Source organism: Grampus griseus (assembly GCF_964374135.1).
Source record: "Grampus griseus genome assembly, chromosome: X".
NCBI lineage: Eukaryota > Metazoa > Chordata > Mammalia > Artiodactyla > Delphinidae > Grampus > Grampus griseus.
This window is the reverse complement of record NC_138999.1, coordinates 39,080,610-39,102,078: the sequence shown is the minus strand read 5'-3', so window position 1 is coordinate 39,102,078 and position 21,469 is coordinate 39,080,610. Positions and strand designations below refer to the sequence as shown.

The following is a 21,469-nucleotide window of genomic DNA, read 5'->3' as shown; positions in this document are numbered from 1 at the left end:
CCCTGCTCTGTTCTATAAAAGAAACTAGCATCCAGACACCTATAAGATGGTAGTCTAGGACAATAGTCCGCCATCTTGTTCTGCCAACTTTCTGAATAAAGTCACTATTCCTTGTCTCAACACCTCGTCTCCCGATTTATTGACCTGTTGTACGGTGAGCAGAGGGAGCTTGAACTCGGTAACACTGGAACAGGAGTCAGTAAACTAAAACCTATGGGCCAAATATGGCTCATGGCCTGTTTTTGTATGGCCCATGACATAATGGTTTTCACATTTTTAAAAACTTAAAAAAAAAAAAAAAGAATATGTGACAGAGACTATACTTGACCTGCAAAACCTAAAATATTTACTGTCTGGCCCTTTAGGAAAGTTTGCCAACCCCTGAACTATGTGGATGAAAAATGTCGCCTGCCATATCAGTAAACAAAGGATGTTGTGGCCATCAAGTCACCAGCCACTGCAGCCACCCCAAGTGTGCACCCTGAGGGCATTCAGGATGGAGAGGAAAAAAGATACTGGCCCTAGATAGTTAAAGTGCATATCAAAGGAACAATTTCAATGAGCCCAGATTCTTGCATCATCCCATGCAAAGAAAAGTGCTAAATTCATTACATTGAGATGTTTGTTTTTCCTTTAATTAACTTATTCTTCTAATGTTCCCACTACCTGGTCTTTGTTGCAAAAACTCGTATATATCCTGGCTCCTCCCCTACCTCTTCAGAGCAGTGCCTCAGAGTATCTGAGAGACTACTTCCAGGCTTCAATACTCAGCAAGTCAGCCAAATAAAACATAATTTTCAACCTCTAGGTTGTGCTTTTTTTTTTTTTTAAGTCAACAACTAGAAGGCAGGTGAGCAGAGCATGTAGAGGGGCCAGGGGGAGGCCTGAGGAGGCATCCCCAGCCAGTATTGCACCCAGCTGGTGAGATCTGGCTACACTGACCCTCCAGCTGAGCCCTTCCAAGAGTGTTTTTTTTAAAAAATATAAATTTATTTATTTATTTTATTTTTGGCTGCATTGGGTCTTCGTTGCTTCACGCGGGCTTTCTCTAGTTGCAGAGAGTGGGGGCTACTCTTCGTTGCAATGTGCAGGCTTCTCATTGCAGTGGCTTCTCTTGTTGCGGAGCACAGGCTCTAGGAGTGCGGGCTTCAGTAGTTGTGGCACGCGGGCTAAGTAGTTGTGGCTCGCAGGCTGTAGAGTGCAGGCTCAGTAGTTGTGGTGCTAAGCAACTAAGCAACGGGCTTAGTTGCTCCGTGGCATGTGGGATCTTCCCAGACCAGGGATCAAACCCGTGTCCTCTGCATTGGCAGGCGGATTCTTAACCACTGCGCCACCAGGGAAGCCCTTCAGGAGTGTTTTGACCATCATTCATTTATTTGTTCACTCACGTATATAATACATGTACAGTCAATTCCCATCTCAGTGCTAAATAGCACAGACTTTATGGTCAGCCTTGGGTTTAAATCCCAACTTCGCCTCTTCACAGGAAGAAAAGGGAGATAATAACAGGGCCTGACTGACTGACTGGTAGTCATGGGGACCAGAGAGATAAGGCATATCAGACACTTAGCACAATGTCTGGATATAGTAAGGGCTCTCTAGATGTCAGGTGCTATTGTTAGCAACGAGTGTGCTCAGGCCATGCCCCAAACTGACCATGCCCCAAGCTGACTGTAAGTCCCAGAAGAACACCCTGCTGGCTGCATTAGGGGTGAGGTGAGATGACAGTAGGACACGGAAGAAAACAAGGGCAGGACCATCCTGAATATGGGAAGTCAAGGCCCAGTGCAAACTTTATACTGTTCTTTTTCCCACAAACATTTGCCTACATGTGAAGTACAGTGAAAAGTGAGTATCATCAGCAAAGCTTATTTAAAATAGCTAAAGATGAGAAGCAACCTAAATCTCCAACATTTGAGGAATGGTTGAGTGAAATTAGCATTCAAAGAGCATTTAATGGACTGGGTATCTATAGACATTAATAAAAAAGAATGTCAGAATTGGTGCTATGTAAGATACAAAACTGATTAAATAACTCACAGGGCAATAAAGCCATAAACTTTGGAGTTATCCTTTTAACCAGACAAAAATAATCTCCAAGTTAACATATAACTTCACAGTGTTTGGACTCTAATCAACAGTAAAGTCAAACACAGGTATGTTCTCCTAGAGAATTAAATAATTTTGTTACACAATGCTCTCAGTATGACATGCAAAAGACACGTCTCCTCCCCTTTCCCTTATTTCCAGTGTTTGGATATTTTTCTTAACAAATAGTATGTCAACTATATAAAATATGTTGTATGTCTAAGTATTAGTCAGGGTCCTGACAGGAAGTTCATGTCATACCAAAGGATTTAATCTACTACTTACAGAGGTGTGTTAGGGTTAAGAAGACCAAAAAGAGATGTTGAGGTTTCCAGGCACTAGTAACAGCTGGGAAACCCTTTCTACCCCTTGGTCTGGAGTGACAAGGAGGGGCAGAAATGGAGCAAATAAATACAGTAAGTCCGCTACATACGAACCTTCAGATTGCAAACTTTCAAAGATGCGAATGTGCATCTGGTTCCAGCAAGGAACCAAAACCTGTGCCAGGCGTGAGTGAAATTGCAGGTAACCCTCTGTCTCCTATTGCTGACGATCCTTCAGCTCTACCATCTCCCACCTCCTCTCCCTTCTCCAGTCAGTAACTCTTCTTGCCTGTTCACTCGATGCCAGCCCTTGTATGCCAGTTGTTGTACTACTGCACTTTTCAAGGTACTGTACTATAATATTAAAAATGTTTTCTTTATTTTTTGTGTTTGTTTTTTACGTATTATTTGTGTGAGAAATATTATAAACCTATTACAGTACAGTACTATATAGCCGATTGTGTTAGTTGGGTACCTAGGCTAATTTTGTTGGACTTACGAACATATTGGACTTATGAACGTGCTCTTGGAACTGAATTCGTTTGTATGTAGGGGACTTACTGTGCCAAATATCTCCCTCCTTCTGCTCTCTGATCTTCTCCCAGTGCCTCCTATTGGCTCAACCCAACTGGAAGCCAGAGGGAGAGGGGCCATTGCTGTCATTTGTAAAGGTCACCCTTTCTGGACACAGAGCAAGACCAAGAGGTGGAAAATGGGGAGCAAACAGAGAATAATCAGCTCAGTCAATACATCAAGTACTGTTATGCATTGAATTGTATCCACCCCCCCCCCTCCAAAAAAAAAGGATATATTGGAGTCCTATCCCTCAGTACCTTAGAATGTGACCTTATTTGGGCATGGAGTGTTTACAGAGGTAATTAAATTAAAATGGAGTCATTAGGGTGGACCTTAATCCAATGACTAGTGTCCTTATAAAAAGGGGAAATTTAGACACAGAGACAGATATGCATAGAGCGAAGATGAAGTGAAGAGACAAGGAGAAGATGGCCATCTACAAGCCCAGGAGAGAAGCCTGAAACAGATCCTTCCCTCACAGCCCTTAGAAGGAACCAACTCCTTCGGCACCTTGATTTTGGACTTCTAGCCTCCAGACCTGCAAAGGAATAATTTCTTTTGCCCAAGTGATCCAGTTTGTGATACTTTGTTACGGCAGCTGTGGCAGACTAATGCAGGTACGTAAAAAATACACACAGAAGGAGGACCTATACCAAGATACTAAGTGTTACCTCTGTGAGTGGTATTATGGAGTGATCGCTATTTTGTGTTTTTCTTTATTTCCTAGCTGGTATACTTTTACATAAGAACAAATGAACAAACAGTTTCCTTAAAATTAATGTCAAGGCAATAGCAGGAGGAAGTCACTCATGGGCAGCCTAAGGGCGTATATGGCAAAGGCAAGCGCGGGGATGTAACATTGATACATGGGCTCACATTATTTGTGTCCCAAAGGGACGTTTCTCATTTCTTGCCCCAGACTGAATCCCAGGCTTTCTATTCCTTTCACGTGAGAGGCTTGGCTTTTGTCTCCTCTCCAAAGCTGCTGTGCCACTGGTAGGTCCCCTGGGGCTTGGTTCAAGGCCAAAGTTTAGCACATAAGACTGCTTCATTTAAGAGTGTGTTATTTAAAAAAAAAAAAAAAGTGTGTCATTACTCCTCACTAAATGAAAGAATTAAAAATAACACAAATTTGGTCCTCCCAGAAAATGTTTGCTAAATGAATAAATGGTGTAAGGCTTAAGGGCTCTTGCCTAGTTTGAAAAGTTAGGATACCTAATCCATAGGTCCCTGACTCTTTCCTTAGACTTGAAAGTGCATCTGGACTTCAGCCCACTGTCTTTATGCCTTAAGGTGGAACACTCCTTAAGGTGGAACCCCTTAAGAAAAGAGGTTAACTCTTTTCTCACTCTTAGTCATAGCCAAATCTTAGCAGATCCTTCCAGACTATCATTCTGTCCTCCACTGACCTGCCTCCACTCTTCTCCTTTGCCCTCTCTCCCTGAGACTGTGATTTCCTTGAGGGGAGGGGACATGGCTTATCCCCACTTGACTGACACTGATGGGTAATAACCAAATGCTATTCGAACCTGAAATATGACTCAAGTGACCTTTGAAAATGGGGATAGGCAAGGAGATAAGCGTTGTACCTCAGGAAATTGAATGATAACCTATTTTTTTTTAAACAAGTAAAAAGGAAATGAAATGCTCTCAGTATATTAGCTAAAGGATCCCAGGGATTTCAATGAGAAGAGCAAAGATCTGTAGGCGAGTCTGAGAATCAAATACCTCTAATTTACAAGTAATGCATCCCCTTGTTCTGTCCTACTGCTTGAACCCAAGGCTTCCGTTTTATCAACAAAGGGAACAGAATAAGGGCCGAATAAAAGTCATTACCACATCGGTTTCTATGGTGATTATTTTTTTCTCTTCAAAGATTGAAGGTATTTTTTCCTTACCTCAGTAATTTTTCATTACCTCAGTAATATTTCATTTTGTTTTTCATATTGAAGTTCTCTGTGATCTGCTTTCTTTCCTACAGGAGTAGTCCAGAACCTACTTGCCTGTAGGTAGAGGTGTGAGGTGTTAAGTGGCACTAAGGTATAATTTTCAAAAAAGGTCAAATCCTGACTCTTATGCATATATAAAAGAAACATATGCCAAGCATTTTATTCAACTTAATTAATGCAGGAACCAGTAGGATATTAAGACTGGTTTGAAGAGCATGTGAAGATCTCAGTATATATAGGTAACTTAAGGAATGTTAGGATAAAATGGCTGCATTTGATACAAACCTTTCCTTCAGGGCAAAGAACCTATAATCTTTGGAGTTATTTTTCCACTAGACAGAGATCATTTGCATCTCTCCTGGACAAAATTCTTTAAGTTTTTATATAACTTCATGAAGTCTTTGACTTTCAATCAATGATAGAGTGAGCAAATGAAGTACATTTCCATAGATAATCCTTCGGTGAGCCTTCTTCTCCATAATCTATTGAAAGGATGTGACACTTACCCTTTTGTCTTGTCTGTAAATTTTGTATAATTTTTCTGAACAGTGACTACATGGAGGATGTAAATCATTTGGGGGCATATAAATCAAAACCTTTTTAAGAGAAGATGCAAGGTTTGCATGTAAGACAGTTTTTTTTTTTTTTAGGGTACCTCTTTCTTAAAAAAAATATTTTCTGTTGAAGTATAGTTGATTTACAATGCTGTGTTAGTTTCAGGTGTAGAGCAAAGTGATTCAGTTTTATATATTATATATATATATATATATATATATATTCTTTTACAGATTCTTTTCCCATATAGGTTATTACTAAATATTGAGTATAGTCTCCTGTGCTGTACAGTAGGTCCTTGTTGTTTATCTATTTTATATATAGTGGTGTGTATATGTTACTCCCAAATTCCTAATTTATCCCTCCCTGCCCCCCTTTCCCCTTTGGTAACCATAAATTTGTTTTCGAAGTCTGTGAGTCTGTTTCTGATTTCTAAATAAGTTCATTTGTATCATTTTTTTCAGATTCCACATGTAAATGATATCATACGATATTTGTCTTTCTCTGTCTGCCTTACTTCACTTCGTATGATAATCTCTAGGTCCATCCATGTTGCTGCAAATGGTATTATTTCATTCTTTTTTATGGCTGAATACTATTCCATTATATATATATATATATATATATATATATCTCACATATTCTTTATCCATTCATCTGTTGATGGACATTTATGCTGCTTCCATGTCTTGGCTATTGTGAATAGTGCTGCTATGAACGTTGGGGTTCATGTATTTTTTCAAATTAGAGTTTTTAACTTTTCTGGATATATGTCTAGGAGTGGGATTGCTTGATCATATGGTAGCTATACTTTTAGCTTTTTAAGGAGACTCCATACTGTTCTCCAGAGTGGCTGTACCAATTTACATTCCCACCAACAGTGTAGAAGGGTTCCATTTTCTCCACACCCTCTCCAGCATTTATTATTTGTAGACTTTTTGATGATGGCTATTCTGACTGGTGATACCTCATTGCAGTTTTGATTTGCATTTCTCTAATAATTAGCGATGCTGAGTATCTTTTCAAGGCAGGTTTTCAAATAGCCTTCAGTGCATCAGATCCCTGGGGAGTTGACCCAACAGCAACTAAGCAGTGAGGAAAAAGAAGATCCTTTTCTTGCATTTACATAGTTTTGCAATGAACCATGGTCCTGTCAAAGAATGAGGCAATTGTGATGGTGCTAATATATCAGAGAAGGATTGAATTGCATTGTAAACTTGGAGTATGTTAAAAGCGGGGAGGGGGAAGATGGGAATTGGATGAAGATAGTCAAAATGTACAAGCTACCAATTATAAGATAACTAACTGCTAGGGATGTAATGTACAACATGATAAGTATAATTAACACTGTTGTATGTTATACATGGAAGTTGTTAAGAGAGGAAATCCTGAATTCTCATCACAAGAAAGAAAAAAATATTTTTTCTATTTCTTTAATTTTTGTACCTATATGAGATGATGGATATTCACTAAACTTATCGTGATAATCACTTCATGATGTATGTAAACAAAATTATTAGGCTGTATATGTTAAAATACAGTGCTGTATGTCAATTATATCTCAAAGCTGCGGAAAAAAAGAAGTTAACAAAGCATGTTTGCACAGACTAATACAAATATTTTGTGTATGTGACAAAGATCTTACGGAACAAAGTGAAATAGCAATGAACAAATTGCTGAACTATCTGAATCATAGAAAATAATATATAAAATCATTGGGGAAACTGAAAATATGTATGGCTTTTATATCTACTTATTCTATTTTTTAAAAGTCAGATATTTAGGAAACATCAAAGCAAGATGTACTGTTCATTTTGCATTAAAAAGCCTTTTAAGCCCTTTTGGAAGAACTGCAATAATGAAGAACTTGTAATAAGCTCACAAAAGTCTCTTCTAATGAATTAGTCAATTTTAATACTCTTCAGAATTCCCCATAAGAACGTCATTCTCTTTTTTTCCGGCAAAGCCTAGCTCTCTCGTCTCTTGACAACCTCTCCAAGATATTTTAGATTTCTTTTAAGAGACAGAAAATTTCATTTATTAAAGACAGACTTGTACTAAATTAAAATCAATCATTATAATAATTTCCTCTGCCTTAACACATACTAGCTGCTTTAAAGAGGATCCTACAAACTGACTTCCATTTTTGTAATGAAAAACGGTTTGGATTCTATATGTTCTGATTTGGTTTCAGAGGTTTATCTTCATCCTGCAGTTTAGATGCAGTTATAGTTCACCCTACCTTAAATCTTCCAAAAATATAATAGGAACCAAATTGCATATTTCTATTTCAAACTTCTATTACCACCTTTCTCTTCCAAAACACCCCTACTGTCATAATCAGTGGGATTTGAATGTATCTTAACTAGAAATGGACTTATTTGACCTTCAAGATACAAGCAAGCAAGAGACATTTTCTGCCTGACTCCTTTGTCCATATATATCCTATAGTATTTTAATGTATTTATCCAAATAGCTATAGTCTATTTTCATCTATCCTACAAATACTTATCAAGCACTTCATTTGTGCCAGGAAAGAGTTCTAGGGTTGGAATGATGAACAAGACCAAAGTCTCTTATGAAGAAAGAATATGTTCCAGTAGAAGAAAATGGATGATAAATAAGTAAACAAGGTTAATATTCTATTTTTAAAGTGGTACCTATACATAACTGCATAGAACATACACTTTTTTCTCAGTTACATCTAATATATGAGCAGTACCAGCTGAATACTGAGAGACTGGAATTTTGCTTTACTGCAGGGAAAGACGTAGCCTGGCTGGAAAACCAAATAAAGGATCTGGCTATCTGTAAAGTTTCCTTCTCCTTTAGCCTGGATCATGGTTGAAGTTCATTTTACTCTATCGAATTGAACTCTCTGAAAGCTATCAGACAAACTCATCCCTGTTGAGGTATAAATGACTGCAAAGGCTTCAGCGGCATACTTTCCAGCAAGGCTTTCATTGTATAGAAGATGGAGCCTAAGGCCCAGAAGAAATTTATCTTTGTGGAAACTTAGGTCGTTAAGTGACAAGCTTGATCATCAAGGCTCTCCTCACTGTGTTCTCCAATCCAAATTTATTATGTCACAAAACTCTGCCCAATCCCAATCGATACTCCACCTTGCAAGACTCCTCTTAAAATCACCCACTCCACACCTTAAAACCCTACAACTAACCTCTGCTCATTTCCCCCTTTTGAGACACTCATTAAGACTCAGTAAGGATGGGTTTGTCCTCATTGCAGTGAGTCACCTTAGCTTTGATTAGCCAACTTATGTTTCTTAATGGTGGTTTTAGCGGGTTGAATGGTGGCCTCTGAAAAGATATGTCCACATCCAAAAACCCTCACTCCACCCCCCAAGAACTTGTGAATGTGACTTTATTTAGAAAAAGGGTCTTTGCAGATGTAATTAAGTTAAGGATCTTGAGATGATAGTATTCTGGATTTAGAGTGGCCCCTACATCCAATAACGGGTGTTCTTTTATGAGACAGGCAGAGGGAGATTGGAGACCCAGAGGAGATGATATGAAGGTGGGGGCAGGGATTAGAGTGATGCATGTATTAGTAAAGGAAAGCCAAGGATTGCCAGCAACCCCCAGAAACTAGGAGATAGGCATGGGACGGATTCTTCCTTAGAGTCTCCAGGAGGAACCAACACTGCCAACATGATGATTTCTGACTTCTGGCTTACAGACCTGTTAGAGAAAAAATTTCTGTTATTTGAAGCTATCTAGTTGTGGTGCTTTGTTATAGGAGCCCTAAGGAACTAATAAAGTGGCTTTCTGGGGAGTTGAAAGAGTCAAGTAAAATAGGCAATGATTGCAGTGCAGGTGCCAGAAGCGGGTTCTTGATGCTGCTTTGGCATGATGATGAATGTGGTTATGATAATGCCGAGGATGAAGATGAGGATGCTGGTGACTGTGATAATTATAAAATAACCAGCCAAGTCCAACTTCCAGCTTTTCTCTAATGTTATTTCTGTGTACATCTCTGCTCAACTCTCTATCCTGACAAAGGCAGCTAAGATCATCTTGGTAACAGCTAAGACAACAGCAGAATGAACTCTAGATGAGTGCTTCTCAGATTTTAATGTGCAAAAGGATCCCCTAAGGATCTTGTTAGAATGCAGATTCTGATTCAGTAGGTCTCAGTGAGGTCTGAGACTCTGCATTTCCTTTGTGTGTGTGTGTGTGTGTGTGTGTGTGTGTGTGTGTGTGTGTGTGTGTGAACTCACATAATGGGCATATATCATATGGGTATTGAGGGTTTTTTTTAACTTTTATTTGTTTTATTTCAGCTTTATAGAGGATAATTGACATATAAAATTGTAAGATATGTAAAGTGCACATTCTGGTAATTTGATATACGTTGTGAAAGATTCCCTTCCATCTGGTTAATTAAGAGATTCTGCAGTTCTAGCAAGCTCTAGAGTGATACCAACGCTGCTGGTCTGAGCACCCACAATTTGGGGAGTAAGGATTCAGATCAATGTTTGGCAAAATTTATCTGGAAAAGGCCAGATAGCAACTATTTTAGGGTTTGAGGATGTATTCGTTTCCTATTCCTGCTGAAACAAGTTACTACAAACTGTTAAAATTTTCCACAGACAATGTACTGATCTAGAAGGCTTTTGTTCAGTGATTCATGAATTAGGCAGCATCCACTTTAGCAGATAGAAAGGAGCTCCAAAGTACTGTACAAGGTGAGAGATTTTTATGGACCAAAGTGAGCAGGGACATGGAAGTCATACTAGGCATTTGCTGATTGGTTATATGGTGAAAAGGGAAGTGTTGGACCAGGTCAGGTATCTTGTGCAGAGCAGGCGAGCACTGATTGGCTGACTTAGGCTTTCCTTTTCCAGAAGATCCGAGCACAGAAACTTAGTTAAGTTAGTTTGGTTTGCTGACATGGGGCTTAGCATGAGTGACTCCATCTGGGGCTTAATCCGGTTACTTTATCAAAATTTGGCAACTTAAACTTAATACTCATTTATAACCTCTTAGCTCTTTGGTTAAAAGACCAGCACTGTGGAGCTCAGCACATTAGCATCTCAAAAGACAGAAGTCAAGGTGGTGGCTAGGCCGTGTTCCTGGAGGCTCTGAGGGCAGAATCTGCTTTTCAGTTCGTTCAGGTGGCTGGCAGAATCCAGTCCAATATGGCTAGATGCCCCCACTTCCTTGCTGGCTGTCAGCTTCTCTCAGCTCCTTAACACAGCCTACAGTCCTTGTTACGTTGTCCCTTCTATCTTCAAACCAGCAACAGCACACCAGATCCTTCACATACTTTGAATCTCTCTGACTTTCCCTCCTGTCACATCTCTCTGACTCCAACTGGAGAAAATTCTCTGCTTTTAAGAGTTCATATGATTATATTGGACCTACCTAGATAATCTAGGACAATCTCCTCGTCTCAAGGCCTGTAACTTTATTTCACTTAGCAGAAGTCAGACAGAGATAGACAAATACTGTAGGATATCATTTATACATGGAATCTAAAAAGTACAACAAACTAGTGAATATAACAACAAAGAAGCAGACTCACAGATATAGAGAACAAACTAGTGGTTACCAGTGGGGAGAGGGAAGGAGGGAGGGGCAATATAGGGGTAGGGGATTAAGAGGTACAAACTACTAGGTATAAAACAAGCTACAAGGATGTATTGTACGACACGGGGAATATAGCCAACATTTTGTAATAACTATAAATGGAGTCTAACCTTTAAAAATTGTGAATCACTGTATTGCACACCTGTAAATTATATAATATGGTACATCAACTACACTTCAATTAAAAAAAAAAAATCCGTAACCTTAGTCACATCTGCAAAGTTCCTTTGCCATGTAAGTTCACAGATTCACAGGTTCCAGGGATAAGGCACTGTTTTCCCGACCACAGAGGGCCACACTGTCTCTGTTGCAACTACTCAACTGAAAGTAGCCATAGACAATATGCAAAATGAGTGAGTGATGCAGTGTTCCAACAAAACTTTATTTATGGACACTGAAATCTGAATTTCACATAGTTTTTGTCATAAAATGATATTCTTCTTTTGAATTTTTTTCAATGATTTAAAAATGTAAAAATTATTCTGAGCTCATGGGGTGATACAAAAACAGGCAGTAGACTAGGTTTGGCCTGGAGTCTGTAGTTTGCTGGCCTCTCATCTAGATGTTAATCCTTCTTGTTTCAGACTGGAAGCCTGTAAAGGACCGGGATGTTCTCTCTGTCATTTGCTGTACTACGGATGCTTCTTAAAACAGTCAAACATTTGACCAAAGCCCTTACACGTAGGAAAATTCCAGATACCAAGGTGGTGTTTATGGGGAAGGGAGAAATAGAAAATGTTGTCCAGGAAACTGGTTCTTTTGTAAGGGAAAAGATGTGTTATATTTGAGAAAACAAGCTTTTACAGGGAGAAATGCAAATATGCTGTTGTTAAATTAGCTGTGTTCTACTTTGAGCTTTCATGACATCCTTAGGTAGGCAGGCAAAAATAATGATAGGAGTAATAAGATCTCATGCTTCAGGAGGTTAGCAGATAACCCAAGATGATGTAGGAAATTGTTTCTTTTGTTACCTCCATGTTGGTCTACCTGAAACACTGTAAATTCCATTTACAGTCTTTTAAAATACTAGACCCTAAGGGCAGGGCTTCTGCATTAACTAAATTGGTAATATGATTAAGTGTGTGGTAAAACCCATTTGCTCATAGAAGCAAGTTATTTAAATTATTATATGTCATAAAATAATTGCATAATGAGGTATCATCTGGAGTATTTTCAATGTATCAAATGTGGGATTGGAATTTATAATAATGGTACTCCAATTTCTCAAATCTATTTGTTGGGAAACATCAAATTTTCGTGTCATGTTACAGCCACTCCAAATCAAATAAATCATATGTCTTTGGTCATGTTCTTCAGAAAGGGATCCTGAGACATGGGTTCACATACAAATGACTTATGAAAAAAGTATTCCTAGGAGAAACCAGTAAGGGTGTGGGAGAAGTAGAGCCTGGAAGGGAAAGCCAAGGAAATGTGCAGTTTCAAGCAAAGTCCCAGCCACAGCCCGATATTGTGAGGAGCTCTAGAACATAGATTATACCTCCAAGTTTGTTCAGATCAGAGGCAAGGAGCTAGGATTTCATACTCCTGCACTGATAAATCATTGGTTAAGTGTGCCCCGGGGGAAGTAAATTTCCAGGCGTTTCTTGCTCTCTGCTCTATAGAGCAAAGTAGCTGGACCAGCCCAAGGGCAGGTCTCCAAAGAGTGTCACAGGTGCAGGCCATTATAAGCAGAGCACACAGAAGTTGGGAATGGTGAGAGCTCTCAAAATATAAAAGGGATCCCAAGGGGATTTGCGTAGAGCGCCAACAGGCGTGATTACACCATGCTTATATAAATGAATTGGGATTTTCCCTCTCTCTCTCTCTCTCTCTCTCTCTCTCACACACACACACACACACACACACACACACACACACACACACACACACACACTGCTGAGAATGCCTTTTATACCTGGGGCTCACATTATCATATTTAACAGAGAAAAAGTCCTAAATGCTAGAAAGTTGCCTCTGGCGCTCATAACTCCAGGTTAGCAGGAAGGGAAACATAGATTCTTTTTTGTTTGTTTTTATTTTACCATTTTCTGTTCATTCTGTTTATTTCTTTTTAAATTTAGCTTTTGGATAGGTAATGCATTGTGTGTTTCAAAAACCTGAAAGTACAAAGGATAGACAGTGAAAGCCTCTTGCTAATCCTTGACCACCATCTGCCAAGAACTCCCCTCACTAAGGTTCTTAGTTTATATGTGGACATACAAGCAAGTATACATATCGACTTTTAGTCCCCTCCCTTTTATACCAAAGATAGAATAGTATAAAAATGGTGCTACATATAAAAACTTGTATTTTTTCACTTAATATATTTTAGAGCTCTTTCTTTTTTTAATTGAAGTATAGTTGATTTACAATGTTGTGTTAATTTCTACTGTACAACAAAGTGATTCATTTATACATATGTATACATTCTTTTTCATATTCTTTTCCATTATGGTGTATTACAGGATGTTGAATATAGTTCCCTGTGCTATACAGGGGGACCTTGTTGTTTATCCATTCTATATATAATAGTTCACATCTGCTAATCCCAAACTCCCAATCCCACCCTCCCTCATCCCCTCTCCCTTGGCAACCACAAGTCTGTTCTCTATGTCTGAGTCTGTTTCTGTTTTGTAGATATGTTCATTTGTGTCATATTTTAGATTCCACATATAAGTGATATCATATGGTAGTTGTCTTTCTCTGTCTGACTTACTTCACTTAGTATGATGATCTCTAGGTCTATCCATGTTGCTGCAAATGGCCTTATTTCATTCTTTTTTATGGCTGAGTAATATTCCATTATATATATATATACCACATCTTCTTTATCCATTCATCTGTCGATGGACATTTAGGTTGTTTCCAGGTCTTGGCTATTAATAGTGTTGCTATGTAGAGCTCTTTCTAAATCAGTACCTAGCGAGCTTTCCCCCTACCACCCTTTTTTGGACATCTGTATGGTATTCCATTGGATGAGTAAATAAACATTTATTTAACTAGTTCCCTACTGATGGACATTTGCATTGTTTTTAATCTTTTGCAATTACAAATGGAGCTTCATTGAGAGTAATCTTGTACTTATATCATCTTCCATGTGTGCAAGTATTGCTGTAAAATAAATTCCCCCAAACTTAGTTGCTCATTAAAGGGCAAATAAATTTACAATTTTGATAGCCATTACTAAATTACCTTCCAGAGAGGTTATATACCAATTTGTGTTTTCACCAGTAATACATGAGTGTGTTTATTTTCCCATGTCCTCACCAACACAGGGTGTTATTAAATTTTTAGATTTTTGCTAACCTCATAGGTAAAAAATAGCATCTTAGCACAGTTTTAATTTGCATTTTTTAATTTTTTAGAAAATTGAGCATCTTTTCATATGATATGTAGACTCTTAATATACTAAAAAATTTCCTGTTAATTCAAAGAGTGATATCCTTGCCTGCAATTAGAAAGTTAGAGTGAATGCAGACCTTAGCTTTCCTGGACACATGTCAGGGTCAGAAAGCACCTTAGTGGTCATCTAGTACTATCCTGGTCTGATGCCTAAATGACCATGCATCCCTGCCTTCCTCAGCAGAGGTGTTCAGAGTTAGGGAGTTCACAAAATTGAAACCATCATCCTGTGGCCCTAACATTTAGAAAGTTTTTACAGAGCCAAAATCTTTCTGTAATTACTGCAGGACAGCTCTTGTTAAAGTGCACTATTCTTCTAGAGCACAATGAATATACCACAGAGGAATAATACTGGCTTAAAATAGAGGGAGAATGGCTAACTTTTCCCTCTCTCAGTAATAATTCTTCACCTGCTAGAGTCTTTAAATTATATTACATATTGTTTTCGTCACAATTAGAAATAGAATTTAAGATGTGAATGCAACCTATGTAGTATTCCTGCTAAAGATGCATAACCCCAATCTAACCATGAGAAAACCTCAGATTATACTAAATTAAAAGACATTTTAGGAAATAATTGGCCCGAACTACTCCAAAATGCCGAGCTTATGAAAGCCAAGGAGGGGCTAAGGAGCTGTTCTAGATTAAAAGAGACTAAAGAGGGCTTCCCTGGTGGCACAGCAGTTAAGAATCTGCCTACCAATGCAGGGGACACAGGTTCGAGCCCTGGTCCGGGAAGATCTCACATGCCACGGAGCAACTAAGCCCCTGCGCAATAGCTACTGAGCCTGCGCTCCAGAGCCCACGAGCCTAGAGCCCATGCTCTGCAACAAGAGAATCCACTGCAATGAGAAACCCGCACTCCACAATGAAGAGTAACCCCTGCTCGCCCACAACTAGAGAAAGCCCGCGCACAGCACCGAAGACCCAACACAGCCAAAAGTAAATAAATTTAAAATAAATAAATAAAAGAACTAAAAACATTAAAAAAAAAAAAAAGGCTAAAGAGATGAGATGTGACAATTAATTACCATCTATGATCCTGAATTGGATTCAGGGAATCCAAAGAAGGGGAAAATATGCCATAAAGGATACTATTGGGAAAATTGGCAAAATTCAAATACAGATTGTATATCAGATTACAGCATGAAATCAAGATTAAGTTTTAGCTGTGATCATGCAAAAGAATGTCCTTGCTGTTAGGAAATGCACACTGAAGAATTTAGGGGCAAGGGGACGTGATATCTGCAATTTACTCTCAAAAGGGTCAGGAAAAAATAGAGAAAGAAAAAGACAATGATAAAGCAAATGTGGCAAAATGTTAATTGCCGAAAGTGGGTGAAGGTTGTTTGGGATTTCCTTGTATTATTCTTGCAACTTTTCTGAGTGTGTTTGAAATTATTTAAACATAAATTGAATATAAATACTTCTGGAAGAGTAACTTAAGCACAATATCCTTTTAGAAGAGTGACTGAAGTTTCCACCAAAATGTCATGACTGCTATAGGCACATTTATTGACAAGGGACAGGTGGTGATTGATTAAGTTCGGACTGGTTGGAAATTTTGTACGGTCCCTTAGAATCACTTCATAAACTAGACTAAGAGAATCAGTGAGTAGTTGGCTTTTGAAAACTGGCCTCTGTATTTTCCTTCTGAAGATACTTGTTTGAATTATTTTACCAGTAAGACGGCAGCGTACATAAGGGTAGAGAGGAACGGTGACCAGTTGTGTTACCTCCAGGGTCACGGTGCCACCAATCCCATCACAGAGGTGGTGGCGGATCAGGCAGAAGTGTGTCAGAAGTACTAAGGAGGAAAAAAAAAGATGAGTGTGGTGGTATAAAGCCATATTAAGGAGAAAGGGGATGGAAGAGGAAAAGATGGTTGTATTTGCTATAATTAAATATAGGTGAGTGTGTCTGAGTATGTTTCATGGGTGGGAGGAATTGGTACCTAAAATAAAAAAGCAAATGAGAGGGTTATCCATCGGTTATTGTCACAATCTTACTGTAAAACAAACCACCTCAAAATCCAGTGCCTTAAAACAACAATCGTCTATTTTCACTCACACATCTGCAGGCTGGGCTCAGCAGGGGTTGGCTCAAAGGTCTGCTCTGCCTGCCTCTCCTCCTTCTTGGACCAGCCGGCTCCCCAGAGTATGTTATCCTCATGGAGATGACCAAGAAAAGGAAAGCAGCCCAGCTGTGCAAGTACATATCAAGCCCCTGCTTGTATCACTTTTGCTAATATCCCTTTGGCCAAAGTGAATCACATGGCTGAGGCTAAGGTCAAGGAAAGGAGAAGTAGACGCCATCCCTAGTGAGAAGAACTGCAAAGTTACATGGCAAGGGGTATGGATACTGGGAGGGAGGACGTGGTGGAATAATGCAGTCCTCCACGAGGGAGTCAATTAGCAAGGGGAGAAAGACTGTTTTTTTCCTCATTAGAAGGCAAATTCTTCCAACCATTTGTGTTTGAAGATTCATCCTTTTTATTTTCCAGATAAGTTCATGAATATAGCATCAGGCAAAATCTTTCTGACCCATGGAAAAGAGACTGTCCTTTGCTGCCAGCCCTGTCCTCTTTGCCAGCCTGCTTCACAACAGAGGCAGCATAGATGAAGAGAGGCCGTGTAGTTTAAGGGTTTAGAACACATTTAAATCTTGGTTTCACATGGATTCAACTAGAGATTATCATACTAAGTGAAGTATGTCAGAAAGAGAAAGACAGACACCATATGATATCACTTATATGTGGAATCTAAAATATGACGCAAATGAACCTATCTCTGAAGCAGAAACAGATTCACGGACAGAACAGACTGGTGGTTGCCAAGGGGCAGGGGACTGGGGGGGATGGAGTGAGAAGTTGGGGCTAGAAAATGTAAGCTTTTATATATAGGATGGATAAACAACAAGGTCCTAGTGTATAGCACAGGGAAGTAAATTCAATATCCTGTGACAAACCATAATGGAGAAGAATATTAAAAAAAGAATGTGTACATATATGTATAACTGAATCACTTTGCTGTACAGCAGTAATTAACACAACATTGTAAATCAACTATACTTCAAAAAAATAAATAATTAAAAAATATATACAATAAGGACATAATAACTATCTATCCTTCTATGCTAAGTTGTATTATTATATTAAAATATGAGAAATATCTTTTAAAAAATTAGTCATTTGCGGGCTTCCCTGGTGGCGCAGTGGTTGAGAGTCCGCCTGCCGATGCAGGGGACACGGGTTCGTGCCCCACTCCGGGAAGATCCCACATGTCGCGGAGCTGCTGGGCCCATGAGCCATGGCCGCTGAGCCTGCGCGTCCGGAGCCTGTGCTCCGCAACGGGAGAGGCCACAACAGTGAGAGGCCCACGTACCGAAAAAAAAAAAAAAAAAAAAAAAATTAGTCACTTGGCTTTCCTCTCGGAGTGGTTTACAATTTTTATTTCCTAATTCTACCTGCTGTGTGTACGTCCAAGCTGGAAACTGGGCTAAGTCTTCCTCAAGGAAATGGGGCTTTTCTGCCCTTTCAAGCTTCCGTTCTTATCTCCTCATTTCAGACCTAGAACTAGAAAATAAATTCAACCTGGCAAAATTTAAGTGCAACACCTTCTCCTCTAATAACACCAAAAACTTCTCATTTACGCTGCATCAAAATTATCACAAGTTCAGAGTCAGTGGAATCCAGATTTGTGAGGTTTTGCCATGTTTCTTCTCTGAGCTCCTTGGGAGGCGCCCATGCCACGTGTCATGCAACGCTGTGCTTTTCGGTTTACGAAATCAGAAAACACAGCCTAAGGGAGCAGGGCCAAAGAAAGGTATTAGGAAGATAATGTTAAAACCTATAATAAAATTAAAACGATGAATATAGCTAGGGGAACTGTCCATCCAGGGAATAAGCATACTAGTGTAAATGGATTAAGAGTCAGAAATTAATGAGGTCTATTAATTGAGTTGATTCCTGTAATCTGGTAAAATGCAAATAACATCTTCTTGTAATCGGCACGTGGACTGCCTGAATGAATACCACTAGAACCACTAGAAAGCAGGTTTGGCTTAGAAAGAAAACAATACTTAAAATCCTTTAGCAAGGCCACAACGAGGGTAGCTGAACCACCACTTGACTTTGGAGCCATGGATTCCTGGAATTAATAAGAGTAATAACAATAGTGAGCACTTATAGTAGTACCTATGTGCCAAGTATTGTTCTAAGTTGACTCATTTAATCTTCATAGTTGTGCAGTACATGCCATTATCATCATCCCCATTTTACAGATGAAGAGATCATGACATGGGTAGGTTAAGTGATTTGTCCAGGGTCACATACCTAGTAAATATTGAAACCAGAATTTATTTTATTTTTTATTGAAGTATAGTTGATTTACAATGTTGTGTTAATTTCTGCTGTATAGCAAAGTGACTCAGTTATACATATATATACATTCTTTTAAAAAAATATTCTTTTCCATTATGGTTTATCATAAGATATCGAATACAGTTATCTGTGCTATACACTAGGACCTTGTTGTTTATCCATCCTATATATAAAATCTTACATCTGGAGTGTGACCGGGATGGCGCATTTTCTTGCACTGAGTAATTCAGTGTCGCTGGCAGCTGAGCAGGGCGGAGAGTTCTATGGTGAAGTGAGGGGAGGGATTCATGTAGGAGTCCGGGGGAGCCTTGTTCTGAACTCTAAGGTGGGAAGTTGATGCTGGGGACTGCTACTCCCAGACTCGCAGCATGAAAGTTGTGATATCATCCTCGAACCATCAGCTTTGAAATTTAAAAAGAGTGGAGAAGACTCAAGAACCAGCCCAAAGAATTCTTCTAGAAACTTAAAAGTACTTACCTCAGTTACCAGGTAAATAAGTGAGAAGCAAACTTTCACAGACAATTAATCATTGGCTATAAGTTCCCAAAGACAAGCTGCAGATTACCATTGAAGTGACAGAAATGTTGCATAATGCCAGTTTACTCACTGATGATGTCGAAGACAGCTCAGAACTCCGACGTGGCTTTCCCGTGGCACACAGCATCTATGGAATTCCATCTGTCATCAATTCTGCCAACTATGTACATTTTCTTGACCTAGAGAAAGTCTTAACCCTTGATCACCCAGATGCAGTAAAGCTTTTTACTCGCCAGCTTTTAGAACTCCATCAGGGACAAGGCCTAGATACCTACTGGAGGGATAATTACACATGTCCCACTGAAGAAGAATATAAAGCAATGGTCCTGCAAAAGACAGGAGGACTATTTGGATTAGCAGTAGGTCTCATGCAGTTGTTCTCTGATTATAAAGAAGATTTAAAGCCACTGCTGAATACACCTGGGCTGTTTTTCCAAATTAGGGATGATTATGCTAATCTACACTCCAAAGAATATAGTGAAAACAAAAGCTTTTGTGAAGATCTAACAGAGGGAAAGTTCTCCTTCCCTACTGTTCATGCTATCTGGTGGAGGCCTGAAACCACCCAGGTGCAGAATCTCTTGCACCAGAGAACCGAAAACATAGATATTAAAAAATACTGTGTACATTATCTTAAGAAAGTAGGTTCTTTTGAATACACTCGGAATACTCTTAAAAAGCTTGAATCTAAAGCCTATAAACAAATTGATGCATGTGGTGGGAACCCTGAGCTAGTAGCGCTAATAAAACACTTAAGTAAAATGTTCGAAGAAGAGAATGAATAATATTAAGCCATTCTCGATTAGGTCTGATAGCTTAGTTGACTTTTTTTTGTCTTTTAGCCTATTGCCTTTTGAAAAATTTGGACCAAGCTGTTGGTCTCCAAAAACTGAGTGATAGTGGTGATGTGAGTGAGGTTGTTCAATGTAGAATCCCTGTGTACAGATAATCAGCATAGTACCAAGTTGAAGGAATCGCAAGGAGGCACATATAAATAAGTCTGATTTGGATGTGAGAATGTGCTATGATGGGATGTTGTGGCCAACTCTGCCACGCACATTCTGTTGATTCTGTCCATAAAGAAGACTTCAGCTTCTAGGAACTTTTATCCACATACTTCCTAACTGTATTATGTGGGCATTTTGCAATTCATCTACCCCATTTCCAAGCCATTGACTACTTGGGACCAGTTTCTATAGCTAGCTGGCCCAACGACCACAGGAACTCCTCTTTCTTCCTAAATGTTGTTGCTTAGAATAGCTCATTCTTCTCCCTGGAAACTCCCTTACTAAAGTCTTCCATGAAAAAGCTGACAGTGACAAGCAAAAAAGCAAAAACAAAAAAAAACTTACATCTGCTATCCCCTACCTCCCACTCCATCCCTCTCCCACCCCCTTGCCCTTGGCAACCACCAGTTTTTTCTCTATGTCCCTGATTCTGTTTCTGTTTCATAGATAGGTTCATTTGTGTCATATTTTAGATTCCACATATAAGTGATATCATACGGTATTTGTCTTTCTCTTTCTGACTTCACTTAGTATGATAATCTGTAGTTGTATTCATGTTGCTGCAAATGGCATTATTTCGTTCTTTATAATGGCTGAGTAGTATTTCATTGCATATATGTACCACATCTTCTTTATCCGTTCATCGGTCGATGGACATTTAGGCGGTTTCCATGTCTTGGCTATTGTAAATAGTGCTGCTATGAACATAGGGGTACGTGTATCTTTTTGAATTAGAGTTTTGTCTGGGTATATTCCCAGGAGTGAGATTGCTGGATCATATGGCAACACTATTTTTAGTTTTTTGAGGAACCTCCATACTGTTTTCCATAGCAGCTTCACCAACTTACATTCCCACCAACAGTGTAGGAGGGTAAAGTGAATAATTTTTAAAACTAATGCAAGAGCATTTATTATCCAGTTGGCCCCATGGAGAATCAGCAGGTTGGAGATTTGAGGACCAGCTCTGCCTCAGGAGAGCTGGGTTTATTTGGACATGTTGTTTACCTTCTCTGACCTTGTTTCCCTTTTTTTTTTTTTTTAA

The 21,469-nt window shown here is 39.1% G+C and overlaps 1 protein-coding gene across 1 annotated transcript; it reads left to right on the top strand.

Annotated features, from left to right (window-relative positions):
* Positions 1-19,311: 19,311 nt before the first annotated feature.
* Positions 19,312-20,205, top strand: LOC309839889 (geranylgeranyl pyrophosphate synthase-like; the record flags this gene model as incomplete). The annotated part of the gene is made up of 1 exon (XM_082681865.1): positions 19,312-20,205. Exon 1 carries the CDS (start codon positions 19,465-19,467, stop codon positions 20,203-20,205), a length of 741 nt encoding a protein of 246 aa, XP_082537991.1. The 5' UTR covers positions 19,312-19,464.
* Between the last annotated feature and the right edge of the window lie 1,264 nt (positions 20,206-21,469).